This window comes from Trachurus japonicus, chromosome 24 (assembly GCF_045865225.1).
Source record: "Trachurus japonicus isolate A0001 chromosome 24, Traja_1.0".
Classification (NCBI taxonomy): domain Eukaryota; kingdom Metazoa; phylum Chordata; class Actinopteri; order Carangiformes; family Carangidae; genus Trachurus; species Trachurus japonicus.
The window spans coordinates 29,530,820-29,553,319 of record NC_140930.1 but is presented as its reverse complement, the minus strand read 5'-3'; the positions used below and the strand labels follow the sequence as shown (position 1 = coordinate 29,553,319).

General features: G+C 42.9%; 1 protein-coding gene across 11 annotated transcripts in view; it reads left to right on the top strand.

The window, feature by feature from the left end:
• cdc42bpab (CDC42 binding protein kinase alpha (DMPK-like) b) overlaps positions 1–22,500 on the top strand; it is a 90,745-nt gene that overhangs the window by 48,276 nt on the left and 19,969 nt on the right. For 8 of the 11 annotated variants that reach the window (XM_085770786.1, XM_085770788.1, XM_085770780.1 and 5 more), the window contains exons 6-23: positions 6,624–6,717; positions 7,656–7,856; positions 8,087–8,225; positions 8,567–8,676; positions 9,100–9,179; positions 9,878–10,056; positions 10,291–10,413; positions 10,583–10,716; positions 10,958–11,079; positions 11,242–11,362; positions 11,727–11,837; positions 12,860–13,107; positions 14,760–14,865; positions 18,260–18,384; positions 19,938–20,043; positions 20,347–20,495; positions 20,638–20,729; positions 21,221–21,297. In XM_085770786.1, coding sequence (XP_085626912.1) covers positions 6,624–6,717; positions 7,656–7,856; positions 8,087–8,225; positions 8,567–8,676; positions 9,100–9,179; positions 9,878–10,056; positions 10,291–10,413; positions 10,583–10,716; positions 10,958–11,079; positions 11,242–11,362; positions 11,727–11,837; positions 12,860–13,107; positions 14,760–14,865; positions 18,260–18,384; positions 19,938–20,043; positions 20,347–20,495; positions 20,638–20,729; positions 21,221–21,297 — 2,317 coding nt within the window. Of the gene's footprint in view, positions 1–6,623; positions 6,718–7,655; positions 7,857–8,086; positions 8,226–8,566; positions 8,677–9,099; positions 9,180–9,877; positions 10,057–10,290; positions 10,414–10,582; positions 10,717–10,957; positions 11,080–11,241; positions 11,363–11,726; positions 11,838–12,859; positions 13,108–14,759; positions 14,866–18,259; positions 18,385–19,937; positions 20,044–20,346; positions 20,496–20,637; positions 20,730–21,220; positions 21,298–21,571; positions 21,620–22,500 lie in introns of all 11 variants that reach the window. The other 3 variants (XM_085770779.1, XM_085770783.1, XM_085770778.1) reach the window with 1 other exon arrangement.

Sequence of the window (22,500 nt, the reverse complement as noted above, 5' to 3'; positions counted from 1 at the left end):
TGTGTGTGTGTGTGTGAGAGAGACACACACTGTGTGAGATGGGGGTTGGTACAGAGGGACAGAAGTGTGCGAGTGTGTGTTGTGTTGTGTTGTGTTGTGATTCTGGAGAGAGGAAGAGAGATAAGATCACAATCACACAATGAAATAAATAAGATGTTATGTTGGGGTGTGGCATTTAGCATCTCCTGTGAGTGTTGTGTAGTTGTCTGCGTGTGTGTGTGTGAGAGAGTCGGTGTGTTTCCCAATTGATTGCAGCCTTTGTGTGTTTTATTATTGATTAGGGGCATGTGTCTCTTCACAGCCCAGTGATCTAAGCAACAACAGGGCTCCCTCTCACACACACAGACACACACTAACCATCATTGTGAGCCCCATTCACACTGTTTCACTCTGGGATGTTAGAGGTATTCCCTGATTAGACTGAAATGTGCACGCCATGGAAACATTGAATCATAGAGACTAGGGCTGCAACTAACGATTATTTTCACTATCGATTAATCTGTTGATTATGTAAATGATTAATCGATTAGTTCTTAAAAAATGTCAATCAGTGTTTCCCAAACCACAAGATGACGTCCCCAAATGTCTTGTTTCGTCCACAAACCAAAGAGAGACTCAGTTTATTGTCATAAAGGAACAAAGAAACCAGAAATATTCACATTTAAGAAGCTGAAATTAGATAATTTTGACTTAAAAAAAAAAACTCCTCAAACTGATTATTCATTTATCAGAATAGTTGATGATTAATTTAATAATCAGTTATTGTTCAATTAATTGATTAATTGTTGCGGCTCTGTGATAAGAGACTGTGATAAGGAGGTAGCAGCTGTGTGTGTGTGTGTGTGTGTGTGTGTGTGTGTGTGTGTGTGTGTGTGTGTGTGTGTGTGTGTGTGTGTGTGTGTGTGTGTGTGTGTATGTGTTTGAATGGCTGTGTCTGTGAGTGTGTGTCAGGATCATGTGATACCAGAAGTCAAAGCAGCTCTTCAGTTCAGACTGTGAGTTAACAAATGCCTGGCTTGAGCCATGTGGACATGCAGTTTCCAGTGTTGCTGCAGAACACATTGTGTGTGTGTGTGTGTGTGTGTATTGTGAGGTGGCATCCAGATGGCCCTCACAGATGGATGCTGCGGTCTTAGAGGAGATTACCTCCCTCTATTCTGGTCTCTGCTGCTGCTTCTTAAGACCACAGGAGCCCTGTGACACAGTAGCCCAATTAGCCACGCCAGCTAGCCTAGCCTAGCATTAGCCTAGCAACAGCACCCTTCCTCTTCCAAGGCCAAATGTGAGTCAGTTGTTGTGCTGTCAGCCTCCCGCAGCATTAGCTGGAGTCTGTCGTGACCCCCCCCCACCCTCCATCACCAGGTAGCGGGGTCAGGGAGGTGTTGTGACGCAGGACGGGATAGAGATGCTGTTGCTGCAGTGGGGAGACGGGGGCTTTGCTGTGAACTAAATGGTTTATCGGTAGCAGCCCCCACTGTGCTGTTTGTCTGCCACACACACACATAAGACAAGGCAAGGGTCAACTCATGCTGTCTGCTCTTTGGCAGGCCAGAAGTCTCTAGAGCAGATTAAGGCCTTCCAGCAAATGAGGCACACACACCTCTAAATCTACAGATTCACGTGCTCCCAGTCTTGTCCAAGTTATGGTTGTCATTCATAATTTGTGAAGTCAACACTTTGTGCCAAGGTGATCCAGATTATGTGTGCAGAGGTCACACACCCCTTGTGCTCATAGACTGCTACACAAGTGATCACACATTACTCTCAAGTTGACTCAAATGTATTGAAGAGGATGAAAAATGTGGCATTACTGCTGTGGAAGGTGAACATGTTCATTTTTACTTAAAGGTACATTGTGTAGGAATTACTCCCATCTAGCGTTGCGGTTGTATATCTCAAGCAACTCAGTCGTATTTTTCATGCTGCATTCTCGTGAAATTGGGCAGACGGCAGACGGACGACAGCCGCTGCACGTAACGGCATAAACAAGTGGTCCGTCAGCATGAGGCAAAAGAATACACGTTGTCATGGCGATGTCGTATTGTTTACCTGACCCACGTTTTACCGGCTTTCTCTCCACTTCTGTGACTAAAATGACATCTGGTTTGTTACTGACGGCCGTCTGCCCGACTGCAGGTGAATGCAGCATCAGTGTAACGCTCCATTCCTCCTCACTGCGTTACCACGGTGACTTTTCACAGACGCCACCTCGACCTGAGCCGACAGCTCCGGTGTCTCCGCTGAGTTTCCGTGGTTTCCTCCCGTCACGCTGCCACTGAACGTAAAAACATGGAGACACCACATGGCATCCAGCACCGAGCTTACCCACTCCATGTAGATATGAATGATATGAACGACAAATTCAGAGCTGAAAGGAACACTTCAGTTTGTTGATGGGGGGGATTACTGATTAATGAAAAACATGCTTTTGAACAAAATAATCAATTTTTGTGAATAGATAACAAGAGAAGTTACACAATGTCCCTTTAAAATTTCTATCTATACTTTTATCTATCCTGCAGCTATAAGAGGTGTCGTCATCTGTAGTTGTTTGTGTACCCGACTTAAACATTTGCGGCTTGATGTAGAAGTGATTGGAGGTTTTTTTGCCTTCATGCTACAGATCTGATCTGCCATCCAAGCTGTTATTTCCATGTAGTGAAACAGAATTGACATTTCCTCTAAAGGTTAAAAATGTTCCACAAGTTCTGTTTATAACATTTGACAATTACAAAGCCAAAAGCCACAGATTTTTTCCAGCGATTGTGCCCAAGTTTGTGTCCTCTCGCTCCAGCCTTGCATTATGTCTTTTAGGGTTTGAGTTGTTGGAGCTGAAGGTGAAGGTTCAGAACAGAACAGTGTATTATTGTCCAAGATAAATGTCCTTTTAGAGACATTAAACTTTTATCAGAGCAATCTTCATTTCCCCATCGCTGGGTTTTATGCTCCTCTCTGATAGTCTGACCTCTGAGTATACATCATGTCAGTTGTTTATGTGTGTTTTGCGCCTGCCAAGTTCATGTTACTCCACATTGGTTTGCGTGAAGGTATGCACTTTGGTACAGTACGTGGTTTCCATCCAAAATACTATATACACCATCCACTTTGGAGAGTGATGTCCAATCTGGAACTCATCAGGACGCAGCGAAGCCCTTTAAAAAGACTTCTAAGTAACCCACGATGCAAACAGTGATTTGGTATAAGTAAGTGTCAATTTATATACAGTATGTGTTTCAGAGCCCAACCTTTATGTGTCTATAGAAGTCACATATGTGCACATGTTACTTAAATCCGAGGTTTTATAGGTTGGTGATTTAGTGGTGTCTCTGAAGCAGGGAGATAGCTGGCCCACCCCCCTGCTCCTGCCCTATGAGATAGGGCTATTAACACTACTGGAAAATGACAGGGGGCTTCACATGTGGCTTTGAAGAGATTTCTGGCTGAAGACCTAAATATCAAAGCCATCTTCAAAAGCCAGTTCATGTCTGTTCACTCCCACAAATCTCTAAAGCCTGGGCAATAATCTAAATAGTCTTAGAACTTAGAAAGAATTTAAGGAATACATTAAGTGGAATGTGTGAATTTCATGAGCTTTAATTGATTAACTTCTATTCCTCAAGTTTTCCCATCTGGAAAAAATGGATTGTTTTGCGCTGCAGCGATATCACATTGATTACTGTCCATAAGGATGCGCTGGAATTTACATCTGGCCTCGCTGTAACTTCACCAGACATAGAATCTCGCTTAAAGGGACATTGTGTAACTTCTTCTGTTATCTATTCACGAAAATTGATAATTTGGTTCAAAAGTATGTTTTTCATTACCCAGTAATCCCCCCCCATCAACAAACTGAAGTGTTCCTTTCAGCTCTGAATTTGCTGTTCATATCATTCATATCTACATGGAGCGGGTAAGCTCGGTGCTGGCTGCCATGTGGTGTCGCCATGTTTTTATGTTCAGTGGCAGCGTGACGGGGGGAAACCACGGAAACTCAGCGGAGACACCGGAGCTGTCGGCTCAGGTCGAGGTGGCGTCTGTGAAAAGGCAACGCTAGATGGGAGTAATTCTTACACAATGCACCTTAAGTATATTTTTTGGGCTTTCTATTGCCTTTAATTGATAGCACAGTGGAGAGAAAGACAGGAAATGGGGAGGCAGAGAGGGGGAATGACATGCAGTAAAGGGCTAACAAGTGAGCTAAAGGCTACAGAGGCAATTTATTAATGTGTTGTTGTTGAGCTTTGAGGCCATGTTGCTGTTTTCCTCCTCTTATCGGTATTGGTATCGGTATTAGTGTTGTGTTCTCATGCACTGTGAGCGTGGGGGTGTGTGCTTGTGTCGAACATCAGGTTTATTATTTTAAGCGGAGCCATGCTCACATCACTGGACAGAAATAGCACCAGCTCCGTCCTGGAACCTGTTACATCAAGTGTGTGTTTGTGTGTGCATTGCTTGTGTCTGTTTAGCTGACTTGTGAGCTGCACATCATGTCCTTAACCATTGTGTTTTGATGCATGTACTGTGTGTGTGTTTTTCACGCTACCCCAAAGAGTTTCTATGTGCCCTCCATAGCATGTGTATTGAGGCGTGTGGCAGCTCAATGTGTTGATAAGGGGCCTCAGACACAGGGCTGGACGGGGGTCTGCCCTCAGGGGAAATGAGTGGGAATGGTCAGACAAGGACAGAGGATATATTTAGCCACGACGACGGTGGGATACACTAACGTCTCTGTTTGGTACCGATTCAGGCCAGTGATTACTGGGGCCATTTTAATGTGTTTTCACAATTATTCTGAAGTGAATTCTAACCAGAGTCTCTCACCAGAGGCCAGGCACAGGGTCTTCGTTAGCACTACTATACGTACACCAGTGTTTTTCAACTCCACGTGGGATCGCCTGGAATTCAAATGGGGTCACCTGAAATGTCTAGTAATTGATTTAAAAAAAAAATATATATATATACTGATTTAAAATATTTTTTTAAAGGGACAACAAGGAGTTAGGGTTAGGGTTAGCCTATAGCCTCAACACATGGGGCGGGTGCTCTACCAACTGAGCTAAACACCGCCCCTCCTCGTTGTCCCTTTAACTAAATATTATTCTTTTTAAAATTATGATTAAAAACACCACACACACAATCTTAAACAATTGTATCTATACTTTCACTTTCTCGAATATAAAGAGTTCAAATAAAATGCAGCATATAAAAATTTTCGAGGTGGGGCATCTTGATTGACAGAAAAGGGGTCGCGAGCCAAAAAAGGTTGGGAACCACTGCTGTACACTGTCATGTAAGACGGTAGCACCAGCAGCCCAACAGAAAGCAGCTGTCACTGACCACCTGTTTAACATGCAGCAAATTCTCCTGCACATGATTCCTTGCGGCATGAATTCCTAATAGTATGTAAAAACTGAGGTTGGTAACTTGCAGGAAATAGATGGATGTTTCATCAACTAACAAATAAAAGAAGCAAAACTTGCACACAGCCAATTCTCTAGACAAATCTATCTTGAAGTGTTAAAACACAGGATGAACCTAACACCGGAGCTTCAATGATAATGTCGTTAATCCGGATTTGGACATTTAGGAAATTGTGGTCAGCATGAATTTTTTCTTGACATTTTATAAACCGAGTGAATAATTAACGAGGAAAATAACTCTTATTGGCAGCCTCTGTGGCCGCTCATCTAAATGCTGCTGCTGTTGGTCTGCAGTCCTCCTGTCCTCCTGTCCTCCTGTCCTCCTGTCCTCCTGTCCTCCGGGGCCAAGCTGATGATCCCGTCCCACTCTAAAAACCTTTAACAGTGAAAGCGTGCGATGAGGTGTTCCAGCTGCTGCAGCCGCCAGACAGAAAGCTCTCGCTCTGTCTAGAAATTAATCCAGAGAACTGGAATCAAGCCACGGTGTGTGGATCTATATTATAAACACATCATCAGCAGTAGTAATGCAGAACAGATGCAGGTTGACAAGAAGAGTCTACAGTGGCCACCGTGACCACATCTGTAAAAGAATGTGTTGTCAGTAGCCCCCCCCCAGCAGGCAAAGGGAACAGGGGAGTGTGTCTGTTTAGGACACAGGGCTTTTTTTTTTGCGAGTGGGAGTGTGTTTGTGCACTGCATATTTCCTCAAACACAGTGCATGTTTGTGTGTGTGTGCTTTGAATCTGTGTCCTCCACACACACACACACACACACACACGTTCTGTCTGCACAGCTAATTCCCACAACACCGTTCTAGCTATTTCCAGCGTTCATTCTTTTGGTCAATTTGGAGTTGTCATGCTGCTGATGAATGAAGAGAGGGGAAATTACACTTAATTGAATCACAAATAATATCTCAATTATTACTCACTGACCTTACAAGCAAGTTAAGACAGTTAAATTTCCCTGCGTTATGTAGTCTGATGTGATGATAATTGATGGGGAGTTGCACCGTAATGTGAGATCAGGCTTGTGTGCTTGTGTGTGTGTGTGTGTGTGTGTGTGTGTGTTTTGGATGTCCTGTAGGTATTGCTTTGTTTGGCGGTGTATGTCTTGTTTTCTTCGTCTTCCTCACTCCTCTCTGAACGTTCACTTGCTCGGTTTCGTCTTTTCACCTCGTCTTTTCCCTCTGCTTTTTTTCAGGGACATTAAGCCCGACAACCTTCTGCTGGACATGAACGGCCACATCCGCCTAGCCGACTTCGGCTCCTGCCTCAAACTCATGGAGGACGGGACGGTAGGTTTTTTTTTTTTTTTTTTTTTTTAAACCACACTGCTGCTGATGCCTCCTCCTCCGGCCAAAGCAAACATACCAGAGCTTTACTGACCTCTTTGTCAACCCCCAGGGGTCTCCCAGGAGGAGTGTGTGGTTCAGCTGCTTGGCTGTGCCTGCAGTTTATGATTCAGACAATTCTCCTAGCAAATAAAAGCCCCTCTCCCCACAGGTTTAATATAAAAGGAAAGTGAGAGGACGAAATAGACGATCAAAGCAGGGGAGCCTGAGTCTGTTCTTCCACTGTTGATATAGTGATGAGGTTATAAGACCTTCAGAAAAAATAAATTCAGCGGTAGTTGGACACTCCTTGGAACTTTGTCGTAGACCAAGGCATCCAGATTAAAGCTTTGAGTGATGAGACGAGTGAATTTCTTTGGTGTTTCATCTGTGTTAGAGCGAACCTCCTGAATAATAAAGACAGCTGATACCATCATGTGATGGATCCAAACTCCAGCATCTGCTTTTTCTCTTCCACTGTGGAACGTCTGGCACTTAATCATAGCGTAGCCTTTTGAAAATTCATATTTTAACATTTTGAAATGCTCAGATTTACCACTGTGATTTTTATTCAGGATTCCTGCATTGAATTTGCATTCTCACAATTGTGCTTGAAATATGGCGAAACTGAGGGAAAAAAAACCAAAACAAACTGGCAGGGCGTTCGTCTCGTAGCGGGGGTCTGAAAGTTCAATATGCTCTTGGTTTGGTTGTTTGCTGTTGCTGGAGTGGTTGTATTTATCTTGCATGCTTCCAAGACTCCAGTCTGTAACTCATCATCATCCTCACTCTTATTGCTGTTATATGAACACTGAACTGTAAAACCTCAGGTCTGTGCTTGTTTGTCTGTATGTGAGCTTTTTGGCATCAGTTACTCACGTGCGCTTTCGTCCCCTCGTTAGGTCCAGTCCTCTGTGGCTGTGGGGACTCCGGACTACATCTCCCCAGAAATCCTCCAGGCCATGGAGGACGGGAAGGGCAAGTACGGGCCTGAGTGTGACTGGTGGTCCCTGGGCGTCTGCATGTATGAAATGCTGTACGGCGAGACTCCTTTCTATGCGGAGTCCTTGGTGGAAACCTATGGGAAGATCATGAACCACAAGGTGAGCTAATACATAAAGGTCATAACGAGCTGCACTGTGAAGATGATGTAAGGACAAAAGAGAAAATATAATGAAATAAGTACAATGGTTGCATGTGTGTGTGGAGCTGTTACACATTATGATCTTGTTATTGGAGCACTCACAGATGCACTACAGCAGAGTTCCATTCAGAAATCTGAGATCAGTTGAAATGTTAGAATGAATAATCTCACGTCTCTTCATTTGCACAGGAGCGATTCCAGTTCCCACAGCAGATATCAGACGTGTCAGAGGACGCAAAGGACCTGGTTCGCCGGCTCATTTGTAGTCGAGAGCACCGGCTGGGCCAGAACGGCATCGAAGACTTCAAGCAGCACCCCTTCTTCGCTGGTACAGGCTGAATCTACCGTCACACTGTCATCTGTGCTTTGAATGTTCTGTTTCCCAAATGCTTGAGTCAAGTGACAGGTCTTTGGTCTTCTCTATCGGTATCTTTTCTGGCAGTTATTTATGCCATGCTTATCAGCATATATCAGTTCTTACCAGCAACTGCTAACGTGCTTTACATTTTAGATCTTATTTTGTTTTCCTTATTCATTTGATTTCTCAAACAAATACACTTAATACTAACATAAAAAATATAGAAAATACACTATGATTAAGCAATAATCATGTTCCACAGTGTATCGCTGAACAGGTTCAGTCTAACTTGTGAGCTCTTTTGTGTCCAGGCATTGACTGGGACAACATCCGCACATGTGAGGCCCCATATATCCCAGAGGTCAGCAGTCCTACAGACACCTCCAACTTCGATGTGGATGATGACTGTCTGAAGAACTCGGTAAGGGGTGTTGTCAGTCTTCATCTTTATCTTATCTTATGAAATATAATCAGATGTGATTTGAAGCCTCAACTAAGCAAGATTTTCCCTGTCGCTATGCAGGGCAAGGCAAGGCAATTTTATTTGTATTGTCTCAAAGGCCCTCACATCCACTGAGGAAAAACTCCATGGAAAACCCTTTTAACACAAACGCGCTCCGTAACCCGTAATCTTTTGTTTATGACAGTTAAGACTACACAAATACACACATTGTAACAACATATGTTATGTAACTTATCCACGCTCTATGTATTGATTTTTCGCCGGCTTCATTGTAAACAAATGCACATGGCCAGGTGGAGGGTTAGCAAAACAAAGGAAAAGCAACCAGACTTGCGTGGTTTCTCTTTAAAAGATTAAGACCCCCTTTCAATTCTTTTTCAGGAGACCATGCCCCCTCCCTCTCACACTGCCTTCTCTGGCCACCACCTGCCCTTTGTGGGATTCACCTACACAAGTAAATGGTAAGTGCTACCGAAGGGTCGTATAAACAGATCCATAGACTGATGTGAGTTGAGAAAGGTGTAGCAGCTTGTCATTATCTGGTTTGTAGATGTTGTGGGTCTTGTAGATCAGACAGATCTCCCAGTCTAGCCGAGTCACTACATAACATCCTTATCACTCCATCTAAAGAAGCCTAGCAGTTTTAAATGAGCCTCCCTCCCTAATAAGGTGATGTTCATGACTCGCTGTAGATTTTCACACTAAAGCGTTGCCCGTGAGAAAGCAGCCAGTTACTGTTTTATCTCCTCATGGCTCAGTGATAATGCCCCCCCCCCCCCTTCACCCCATGTCTCCCTGTCTCTTTCTGTCTCACATCTTCCCTTATGTCACTGTCGCTCTTTCTCCACCCCTCCCCCTCCACCTCCTTCTTCCATGACTCAACATCCTCCCATCCCTCAACTCCTCACTTTGTCGTCCACTTCTCTTTCCTGTTTCCGCTCCCCCGCTGCTGTTTCCTTCTCGCCTCTTTCACTCCTTGCTGACTAAATACGCAAATATTGAATTTCCTTTCAACACCACTATTTGTCAGCTCAATAAATGTTTCTGTCTTCCTGCATGATGAATCCTCACCGCCACTTCTTTGCCGATACCGACATTGTTCCCTGTGCCTCCCACATCTCCCTCATTATCTGTCTCTGCTCTCGCTCTCCTCCTCTAGTTACCTGTCTGACCGGGGTTGCCTGCGACAGCTGGGAGGGGAGACGGGCAAGGCGGGTCAGAACCAGGTGGACCTGGACGTCCAGCGCAGCCTGGAAGACAGCCTGGCCACCGAGGCCTACGAGAGGAGAATCCGCCGCCTGGAGCAGGAGAAGCTCGAGCTGAGCCGCAAACTGCAAGGTCGGTCCGAACAAAGGCCCCATCTGTTTGTCAGCATGTGTCAAATCACAAACATGTGCACGGCCACGCCGAGAGAGACGGCGCACACGTTAATACGTTAATTGTTAGCTCTGCATACCAAAGCTTGCACACATACAGAGGTATTTCCTCCTCACGCCTATGTTTGGCTTTTAAATAGGAAAAAAAAGAAGAAAAAAAAAGCATAACAGATGCCTTTTTCCTGACCTCTTGCAGAGTCGACTCAGGCGGTGCAGGCGCTGCAGCATCCATCAGGAGAAGGGCCCGTCAGCGCTAACAAGGAGGTGGAGATCAGGAGTCTGAAGAGCGAGATTGACATCCTCAAGAAGCAGATCGCTGGTCAGGAAACCTTTGATCATATTTAGTTGAGCTCAGAAATATTCAGCACAGAAGGCTACCTGTACAACCAGATCTGAAAACCACTGAAGGCTGTTTAGGATATCTGTCAGTGATCACAATGGAACCAGTCAAATATAATAAACTGTATGTGTTTGGTTTTGCGTGTCAGACTCAGGACAACTGGAGAAGCAGCTGGAGGATGTGACTTCTACACGCAGAGACCTGGAGGACTCATCTAAATATATTAAAACTCTGGAGAAACAGATGAAGACCGTAACACAGGAGAGAGATGATATGCACAAGGTAGAACTAGCATTTCATTTGTCTGTGTGTGGACTGGCGTTTTGTTCACATGAATTTGATACTGTGCCCAGCTGGATCCCAGTGCCATCCTTACAGCAATAATTATCTACAGCAGCTAAATGCAAATTTGGGCTCGAGGAACAACAATGCCAGAAAATGTTCACACATTGATGTTGTAAATAAAGACTGTGCTTGTACGTAACTGTGGGAGTCTTACCTACTCTGTCCCCGTTGTGGTCAGGACCTGGCGGAGGCCAGTGAGAAGATGAAGTCTCAGTCGAAAGAGCTGAAGGAAGCTCACAGTCAGAGGAAACTGGCCATGCAGGAATTTTCAGAGCTCAATGAGAGACTCACAGACCTCAGGTAAAAACCTCTGTGTTCACTCACATCCTAGTTTCTTCACAAAATGACCACTGTACTTAGTATATTCCTTGTCTAGGAACATGTTTTTTTCTGTAGAAATGCTCATATTTTTTCAACTGACATGTAAAATTGACTCTGAACTCTGAAATTGTGTGTGAACAGGTCGGTGAAGCAGCGTCTGGCTCGCCAGCTGCGGGACAAAGAGGAGGAGATAGAGAGCCAGACTCAGAAGGTAGAGGCTCTCCGGCTTGAGGTGCGAAAGGCCGAGAGGGTCAAGAAAGAGGTAGAGTAGTCTCCCTGTGGTTGATAGCACACCCTCCTTTGTCTCCACTCACTGGTTGGTGCACCATTCATATTTCTAGTAGTGCCTGTGAATCCTACCTGTATCACCTCTAGTTGTATAGAGTAGCTTAGAAACAATGTTGTAGCTATTTTCCAAAGTATGTATGATATTATACTACATATTTGTTGTTGCATGTGGTTTGAATGTTTTTGAGGATGTTTCTATAACTTGTTCTTGTCTTGTTAATATAAAAAAGATGACTACTTCTGCTCTTGGTGGGTTGCTACGGGTACACAAGGACAAATCTGTGTAAAATGAACTTGACTTCATCCAGTCACTTGAGTGTGTGTATGTCCACCCCCAGATGGAGGCGCAGGCCGAGGAGCAGGCAGGAGAGGCTCAGAAAGAGAGGAAGCTGAGAGAGCGTAACGAACAGTACAGCCGACAGCTGGAGGAGGAGCTGGAAGGGCTTAAGGTAAGTTTGCAAACACACACAGCTGAGCATTAACCTGTCCCTGCACAAAGTCTCTGTCCACACCGTCTGGGTGCTTCTCATGGATCTAGTTCTCTGGGTGTGTTGTGTCACACATATCATTTACATACTTATAGGAGAATTCCGGTCATTTTTGATCCCTAAATCCTTGTCCTGATGGTCACCCAGTGTTGGGGGGATCAAAAAACGCAACTAAATATCAAATATCTATGGTACATGACTGGAATCCTTACGAGACACCACTGAACTCATATAGTGTACTGTGCAGTATAAACAGTATAAACTTTGTGTTTTTGCATGTAGTCACTCACCTCAGACTCACCTGATGATTTCTTTACAAAAATAAAAGATTGAGCAGTGCAGTGGTAATGTCCAAAATATCTCTGATCGTTTATTTTTGTAAAGAAATCATCACAACAAGGAAAAAATGTTCGTTTCTGTGGCGGGGAGAGCAGGCGCTCTGCGATCGGATAGTAATGTCTTTCCAGGATGTTTCAGAGTTAGGCTATCTGAGGTGTGTGTGAGTGATTACATGCAAAAACACAAAGTTTATACTGTTTATACTGTATACTATATGAGTTCAGTGGTGTCTCGTAAGGATTCCAGTCATGTACCATAGATATTTGAGTGTTTGTTGTGGTTGAAAGAATTGCCCCCATAGGTTAGCGTTGTTGCTATCCCTAGCGCCGTTTCGCCATGGTGTAACTCCGGTTTGCCTGCATCAATTTTAGTCACTTTTTTGCTCCCCCCAACACTGGGTGACCATCAGGACAACGATTTAGGGGTCAAAAATTCTCCTTTAATGGTTTGACTGAACAGTTGCTGCTTCCTTATGTATCTGCCGCTGTTGAACACACTAACACATTCAACCAACGTGTACCACTCACCACTCAAAACCAAGGTGATGATGACTGTGTCTCACCTGGCCGATGCTCACGCTGCAACAGGAGAAACTCATCCTCATCTTCTTGTACTCATCAACTCTACTTACCTCCACATCCCAGCTGAAGCAGGCCGGCCCCTCGGCCACCCCGGCCTCAGCCGACCAGACCCAGGAGGTGGGGCGCCTGCGGGGAGACCTGGAGAAGAAGACGCTCCTGTACGAGGAGGAGCTGGCTCGCAGGGAGGCTCAGCACAGCACCGAGCTGAAGGCCCTGCGCAAGGAGCTGAGGGACGCCGAGGGCCAGCAGCTCGCCCTGCAGAAAGAAATCCTCATGCTTAAGGACAAGCTGGACAAGACTCGCCGCGAGAGGTATTTCATGAGCTTTCCTTATTCCACTGACTTTAACTATCATTTGATGTGATTAGCCTAGTTGCTGATAAGCTTTCTCATAAATCTAAAGTCTGAATCATCATTGTATTATTTTCTTTTTCAGTGATGATTCCATGAGGTAATTATAGTTGCATTGAAAATAGCTTAATCCCATGTTTGGTATAAATGTGTAGTAACTGTGAAGTTTTTGAATAGTTAATTAGCTCTCCCCTACAATTTGAAAATTCTGTTATTCTTAACCCCACTAGAGTTGACTCCTTTTTTTAGATAACATGAAGCTCTTCAGCAGGAGATCCATGTTAATTCATCCAAATACATAAATAGAAAAAGTTAAATTATAAAGATGAAATCTACAATATGATGTTCATCTTTATGAAGTAGTTGATAGAGGTGATGTTGAAAAAAGACAACAATGGGTGTGTCTGAAATGTCTGTCAATAAATGATCGACAAAATGATGCAAAGCTTGTCAGAATGACAACCTTATACATTTTGCCCCAAAGCAGACAACAGTGTCCACATCATCTTGATAGATGAGGCCTTTCTCATCCATTATAGCTCACAGGACAGTTTTAAGAACTTATAACAGATAGAAAGTTTAAGAAAACAAAAAGGTGATAAGCAGACAGAAGTTAGCGACCCCTACCTGACCAGTATGACTGAGGATGTGGCTCAGTAACTCACTGTCTCATTCTGTGTCATGTTTACATCAGTCGTTACATTCCTGAACCATTCAGAGGTTAAAAGCCGAGGAGTGTCTGGACCAGTGCTGTGCAGAATCTAAACTATTTACAGAGTTATCAGGCTGAGTTGAGGATATATTTCTGAATTGAAACAACATAGTAACTTGTTGAAAGCGAGCCATTGTGCTGTTTCATATGAATGCTTCATGTGAGTTCACTTTATTGAATTACAGAGTAGTAAAAATGAGGGCAAAACTGGTCGAATTGGCAAACCGTAAAACATTCGGTCAAAATGTGCCAACTCAGATATTAAAAAGAAAAGAAACAAACTTATTTTTCTGTTGCAGACCCCCTGGTAGGTACTCAGGGCACCTGATCCCGCTCCGAGAACCGCCGGTTTAATCAAATTTTAATAAAATCTTATTTTTGAGCTGAAAGCTTCAGAGCTTTGTTTTCGTAGCCGCTGTCCTAACCTTCCTGTCTGGTGTTACTGACATGTTATTCTCACTACTTTCTAATTCATTTCAAACACGCTGCTGTATCAGATTCTAACTGCATTAATGTGTTTGGGCTGAATCATGTGTACCCGGTCTTAGCACCAAGCCTTTAGATTTAGCTTTTGTAAGAAATGTGTAGACCCCGAAGCCCACACAAGAACAAAGGCAGGAGGATATTTGATTGTATTGTATTGTATGTTTGTACTTGTGTCGTTATAAAACCACTGCACTGAGATTATTTGATGTATTTTAATGTAGCGTGACTGTTCACAGACCAGCTCTTCAGGAAACTGCTCCACCAAAACCACAATCTTTGAATTAAATGATGAATGAGAAACAGTTAGTCATATCAAACTGAAAAAGTTATGAGTTGGAATAACAGTTAATTAGCAAATTAAGTCAAATTTATGCAAAGTCACAAGTTTAACAGTTCATACATGTGTTTCCTTCAGCCAAAGCGAACGGGAGGAGTTTGAGACGGAGTACAAGCAGAAGTACGAGAGGGAAAGAGTCCTGCTCACTGAGGAGAACAAGAAGCTGTCCACTGAACTGGATAAGGTAAAAACATATCTGTTCATATTCACACATCATCAAACAAACAAAACACACAATCAGGGTTCTCTTTCTCAGGATTTGTTGGTCTCTATCGGTGTTTCTCCATCTTATTTTCTCAGCTTTTAGTTTAATATCCATCCCTCCAACACACACACACACACACACACACACACACACACACACACACACACACACACGCACACCAGCAGAAAAACACAATTCCCTAACCCCAGGTAACCCCTCTCGGTCGGCCCAAACTCTTTCATCACATTCCTCCCTCCACCCCCTCCCCTCTCAGCAATGCCAAAGAAATCACTGTTCAATATCCCCATAAAAACACCCTGTAGCCTCCTACACAGTCAGATGGAATGACTCTCTGGATTACGCTCTGTTGACTTTGGAAGTGGCGTTTGGAAGTTCAAAAAGCCTCCCAATTTAAACAATGTCTTAGAAGTGGAAGGCATTTTGACATATGGAATAAAATGTCAGAGTGTTGTTTTTAAAGTCTGCAAGCGATGAAAAAGAAAATGTCTCGGTGAAACGGAGAGAATACGGACATGGGTGCCACAGGAACGACAGAGCGTGTCACAGTGTAGTTATTTATTTTATTGCTCTGTTATTTCACCTCCTGAAAAATTACATTTCAAAAGATGAAGGGCTCAGGATGGATTTGATCTTTCTAGTTCTAGTCGTTCGATACGTGTGGAGTGTCTGAAAATATTATTGTTTGACTAGTCTTATTTTATGAAAGAGGCACTAAATTTCTGCAGTGTTTGCTTAGCAGCTCAATCAAGCGCTCCTTCTTGAGTTATAATGGGGTTTTTCAGTGCAGCAGGGCAGGCAGGCAGATCTCTGAAGTTGAGTTTCCACTGTTGACAGGATCAAATTGGTGATGAATGTGGAGAGAGAATTTAGACAGACAAGCTGAGTGGAGACATGAGGGACTTCTCCCATGGCGACTTAAACTATTTCAACAACCTAACTGCCTATATTCAAATGAGTAGGACCTTCAGGTTTTGTTCCCTTTTACTTAGGAGCTGCATTCACTTGATTCTCTGTACTACACAAATGTTCCATAAATATTTTTCTCAATTAATCTTATCATCTTTATCTATCTTTTCTCCAGTAGGGGTGTGTGTGACACACAGTTAAAGTCTCCAAACTGCCATATAAGGCCACATGTTGAGCTACATTCATATGCATTTTTTGATTCACAAAAATGTCACCCGCTAAAAAGGAAGTAGTTGACACAGCAGAGCTTCATGTCATACAGTTAAAAATAAGCATCATTAGTCAGTGCTGGAGGTGTTCTGTCTTCATAAAGCTGTGAAAGACATTTAGAGGGAATCATTTGACATGAAGCTGGATGCCAAAAAAGCATGTTAAAAACATGTGGGAGGTCATCAAGGGGATGTTAAAATTGAGTTTGTACATCTGGACAGTGAACAGTATGAAGAAACCCCAGCAGCTGCTGAAGCTAAAACTGAAGAAAAAGTCCTCTTGTTAAAACCGTGGTCACCATGGCGACACAGTGATAGGAACAGTGATTTTACGTTTGATTTGCTTTTAGTTTCGTCCTGAAACTCAAGTATTTCCTCCCTGTGGATAAACAGACTCTCTGTACGTGAGAGGTCTGGACCAGTTGTGAGCGCTCACAGCCCCCACCAAGGCGTGGAGCGGTCTTTCTGGGGAGCTAAACTTGTGAAAAATCAATAATTAAGGACAAAGCAATACAAATAAAACACATTTTGGACTTTACCAAAGGCTAAGAAAAAGTTTAAGGAGGTTTAAGAGTCATAGTGTCTGATTTGAGTTGTGTGGCTGTAATAGCGACTGCGCGCCACCTGAAAGCCTTCATTTAACCTGGGGTGACAGCAGCACAGCGGGCCTCCCTCTGCACATCCATAGGCCATAAAGTAACAGTTGAAAACCTTCCAAAAGCAAGAGGCTGATGGTTTTATTATTTTATTAGATTGTTGATTCAGATCTGAGACCATTTTATGATGTGATGACACCGGTTCAGTTGCAGCAGCCATGAGTAATCAGTCATTACTGCATTATTACACGACTACTTAGCACCCATGAGACGGACCACACCCATCTTTGGACCACACCCTCATTTTGAACTCGGCTACACACCTGTAATTTCATAACTGTTTTTTTGTGACACTGGTGCTCTGACAATTATTGTCTCTTAAGGTGATAACAACACCAGCCTTGTTGTCCAGACCACCTGCTAATTCAAATCTTATTGAATTATTGTGATATTTTGAACTGCACTGTGTTTCTGGTGAGGTGTGTGTGGTCTCCTAGGCGACTCTAGACTACTGTTAAACTTAAGATTTTATCACATACAGAGAGATGTCTTGTATCATTTGCTGGGATCTTATCCAAAGAGTCAAAGAACCAACTGGAACAGCCAGGCTTTAGTCTGCCCCATGTTTGTGTTTTCATTTCACTGACTTAGAACCTTTAACACAACAATGGCCTTTGTTATGTGACCTTGACTGTTCTCACACATCCAGACACTCCACACACTAGTTGGCAAACCAGCTTCAGGACTGGGGAGGGATTACAAAACAATGATCAAACTGCTGTCTTGGCTTGTACATGACATCACCATATTGACACTGACAGTTTAAAAACATGAAAATTGTGGTATTCAGGCAAACAATAAGGCAGTTTGAGACATGTGATGATGTCACCATGGTGACATCCTCACACACCTCACGTAGCAAAGAATTCAAGAAAACTTTTGGACATGAATCACCCTCCTCGTGTGTGTGTGTGTGTGTGTGTGTGTGATCTGGTCGTTGAATCATGAGATTCCATTCAACAATGGACTGATTAATTTCACACATGTTTTCACTGAACCAGTCGTCATGTAAGAGGCCGGTCACCTTTACTCGTAGTCACGCTGCACTTTAACAGTGGTACAGTTTTGTACTGTAATGTAACGTGTGTGTTTGTGTGTGTTCTTTTTTTGTAATTTATTTTTTATTGACATTCAGAATCAGACATTCACAACCTATACATTATGTGAGCATACCTCTTGCATTTGTTGTCTGCCCTAAATGCCGAAAGAATATTTTGGTTTATATCCATGTAATGAAAAGAAAAACTAACAACAACAACTAAATTAAAACACTATGTACCAGTATGGAGTGATCTTTCTCGTACATCACACAGCCACTGGTCTGTAAAAATAAAATCTGGCCTATGGGGCGTGACATATTTGACCCAGTTTTCCCAGTATGAAGTGAATTTCTCCAATTTGTGATGAACAAATGCTGTTATCTTCTCGATTTTATAAATGTCCATTGTGATGTCCATCCATATATTTCAGGTTGGGCGCTCCTGTGATAACCATGTTTGTGTTGTGTTCTTATTTCCTCAGCTGACAAGCATGTTTGAGAAGGTGAGCGGCAACAACAAGCAGCTGGAGGATGAGATGAGGGAGCTGGCTGACAAAAAGGAGAGTGTTGCTCACTGGGAGGCACAGATCACAGAGATCATCCAATGGTGAGATACAAATACACTATATACATAAATACACTAGGGGTGGGAATCTTTTACTATCTCACGATTAGATTAGATTCTGGTTTTTGGGGCTACAATACGATTCAAAAACGATTTTCGATTCAAAATCGATTTTCGAGTCAAAACGATTTGATTCATAATGATTTTCTGCTTCAGTCTATCAGTGTGCAAAGGATCCTCATGATCTACTCCAGTCTACTTGGCAAGACAGAATGACTAAAGTGTCTTTATTTATTTATCATTTATTGAGTTTTAAACATTTATCCATGCTTAGATGAAATTGTTGAAACTGTTGCATACTGTAAAAGCAATATCACATATTGGTTAAGTAACAAAATTAAACATGCTGCCTTTTAAATTCTAAAGAAATGGAGGCCGACAGCCAGCAGATTTGTTTCGTTATTTTATTTTATATCGATTCTGAATCGTATTAAATGAGAATTGCGATTCTTATGTGAACTGATTTTTTGGCACACCTCTAAAATACACACATAAACACTATGTAGCTTCATCAAGTGTTGTAAGTGCTTGCTGAGGTGCATACTGTTCTTTCTCATTGATGGAATAGTACAGACTCATAAGCTGGCTTGTAAAGTGCACACAGACAGACACACACACACACGGCATGCTCCTATGTTGTGTAGTAGTGTATCAGGTTCCTCTGCACGGTATAATGGCAGCATTTCTCACATACCTCCAACATCTCAGAGCTTCTTGACCCTTCCTTCCTCTCAGATCACTTCCCATTGCAGCTGACACCTCGCCAGCTGCTAGGCCTCCCTCTGTCGGACAAGCCCGCAGTCTTCACATAGCAAACATAGCACACACACACACACACACACACACACACACAGAGTTAACATGTACCTACAAATGTCTGGAATTTACTTTTAAAGAATTCAGTGATCCGTGTTGCCCCCTGGTGGAGAGGCTGCGCTACTACTGTGAATAAACCAGGGAATGTAATAGTGCAGAGCCCTGAATATTGTAATGTTCTTATCATGAAGTGTATAAAGTGATGTGTGAAATGTGTGTGCAGGTGAAAGTCAGCAAAAATGTGAGCGAGTATCAGATGAGTTTATACTTTTGGCACTGACGTTGTTTATTCAGCTCAAGAGTCGGGGATTAGTCAGCTGCCCAGAGCTACCTGAACACTGAACACTGAACATGTCTGTCGTGTGTTTGTGTCTGTGTCTGTGTGTGTCTATGTGTGTGCACGGCTAATGGTGTCATTGGACCAGTGTGTTTTGGGGTCACAACACTCAAAGAGCACACAGCAACGTCAGGTTTTCCGAAAAGGCAGTGTTTACATAATGTGTGTGTTTGTTTTTCCTGTGTCCTCCTGCTAAAGGATGTTTGTAGAAAGGCTCTCAAGTTAAAGAAGAAGTCATGGTGTAACTGTTTGTGTGCTGATAAAGTGTCAAAATAGTTATTTAGTTCAGTTTAAAGGCCGTTTGTTTCCAGTCATGGATGAAATTTAGAGTTTTTCGAGTGTCTACGCATGCAGAGTAACAATGCGTTTGTGTTTGCTGCAGGGTGAGTGATGAGAAGGATGCTCGGGGCTACCTGCAGGCTCTGGCCACTAAGATGACGGAGGAGCTGGAGGGACTGAGAAGCACCAGTCTGGGAGCCAGAGCCACGGTGAGAGTCAAACTGTGTTTTTATCTGTTGTAGAAGCTGCTGAGTCAAATGAAACACCCTGTTACTGTTGATGTGCAGGTGTTCTCTGAATCGCAACAGGAAAAGTAAGAAAAAAGGAATTTATGAATGGACTTTAACCGGAAAACAGAATCCATGTTTACTAAGATGATCTATTAGTTTTTTGCATTTTGGATTTGTGTAATGCTATCAAAGTGATAGCTCCATCAGCAGGTACCTGATCAAGATCATTACTCCCAACTCCTTCATCCTTTGGATTCTAACTTTTCTTCCTCTCTGTTTCAGGACATGCCGTGGAAGATGCGCCGTTTTGCCAAGCTGGACATGTCGGCCCGTCTTGAGCTGCAGTCGGCTTTGGACGCTGAGATCAGGGCCAAGCAGAGCATCCAGGATGAGCTGAACAAGGTCAAGGCCAACAACATGTCCACAGAATGGTATGGATACTGTCCTACAGTAGTTAAAGAGCTGGTTTTTTCTAATGTTTTTTATATGTTTATATGTTTTTAGTAATATCACTCAAAAATCTCCTTAAAACTTTGGATGACATTTGACGCTTTATTGTGTCTAATCCAAAAGCAAAATGCAGGAGGTGGAGAGTAAAAACCAGGACCTGCTGGCTGAGATCGACCGGCTGAAAAAGGAGACAGAGGAGCTTCGGCTACGAAGGGGTAAATATTTAAAGTTATATTTCTGTTTCCTTGTCACCAAAATGCACAAAGACCGACACTTCATCAGGAACACAAGTGTTAACAAATAGCCCATGAAGTACTAATGATAAATTCATGCATTCAATGACACTTGTTCAGTTGCTGTTCATTTCCCTCACACTACATGCATACACGGTAGACAGTTTTTCTAGAACATACGGGATGATGAAGCTGTTATGTTGGTGCTGATGTTTGACTTCACACTGTGAAGATTATGGCTCTAAAGAGGGAAATGTCGCAATCAGGGACATAAGTGAGAAGGTTTTGCATTAGCAGCCATTTGAGGAATAAAAGCGTGAGCTATGTACATGAAAACGTATTGTTACTGCAGTCATATGAAACAACCCCCACGTCTTACAAACAGTCCTGTGACTCATTTTGTTTAAGTCACTCTTTGATGTTTTAATTTCATGTACTTAACTGCGGCCGTGTTACTTGTTCTGTGTCCTTAGGTGTCAAGCACCAGGATTCCCAGAATTCCTTCTTGGCTTTTCTCAACGCCCCCACCTCAGCGCTCGACCAGTTCGACGTAAGTGTTCAAGAAACAAATCCTTGCAGAGGCTGATTGAGTTAAATAACTGATGTGACCATGCATACAGTATACCTGACGGCAGTTAAAGGACTGTAAACAATGATCATAACCAGCTTTGAAATCTTTACTGTCATTAAGCTTCAGTTCTCATGTTGCGTTACCTGTGTTCTCTTCATGCTTTTATCAGTTACGTTCACATGAATTTTCCCAGATCTTTATTTTTTGTTGTGTATTCTTGGTTGTTTCCTTGCTTCACTCTCTGCTACATCAGGACTCTTATTCCTCATCCTCATCCTCTTTAATTGAGTTTTGGGAAGACGTAAGTTGGATCTTGGTTAGGTGGAGGTCAATGTGTGTGTATTTACCCGTATCAAGAGCTTCATGCTGTAGAGCTGCTGGCATATTGACTAGATGAGAAAGACAGTGTGGATGTGTGTGTGTACATTTACTGTAGATGTGTGAGTGCGTGCCTGTGCTAAGGAACAGTTGATCCACTGCAACAAATGTCATTTCAACAAGGTCGAAAATCGTATTTCTCTTCAAACAAAGGGAGAAAACAATTAAACATTTTATAATAGCTTTGTTTTTAAGGAGAGTAAACGTCTTCCACTGAAGATGTTTTAATAATTAGAGAAAACATTAGATACAAGTGCCTGTTAAGATTGACATTTTGTGTAGTGTGTTGCCCCTGTGTTCAGGTGCTGGTCCTTGTTATCTTAGATAGATAGCTCTACTTTAGCTTCCTGTTTTAGCCTGGACCGAACAGACCCACAAAGTGCATCTACTGTTTATCGTGTTATGAGCCAGGAAGAAACCTGAGTCGTCACTGTGCTCCATACAGATTTTCCCATACTGCTCCTTCCCATGACTGTTTTTTCCATCAGCATCCATCCCCCCCTCCACCCCTTCAGCCTCTGTCCTCAATTAAACCCTGGTCCACGTACAGTAGTTTAACGCAGTGATTCCCAACCACCTTAACTGAGTTACAGAAATTGCAATTTAATTAAATGCGGATATCACATATTTGTGTTAGGGACCAAAATAAACAGCCAAGTAGGACACAGGGCCGAGTGTTGTGATCTGCAAGAAATTTGCCGTAACCAGGAAGCTGGTTGCTGACGTGCAGCACATTAACACCGCATGCAGTAACTTAGACTGTGTGAAAACTAGTTAGTGAGAGTAACAGTGATGTTTTGAGAC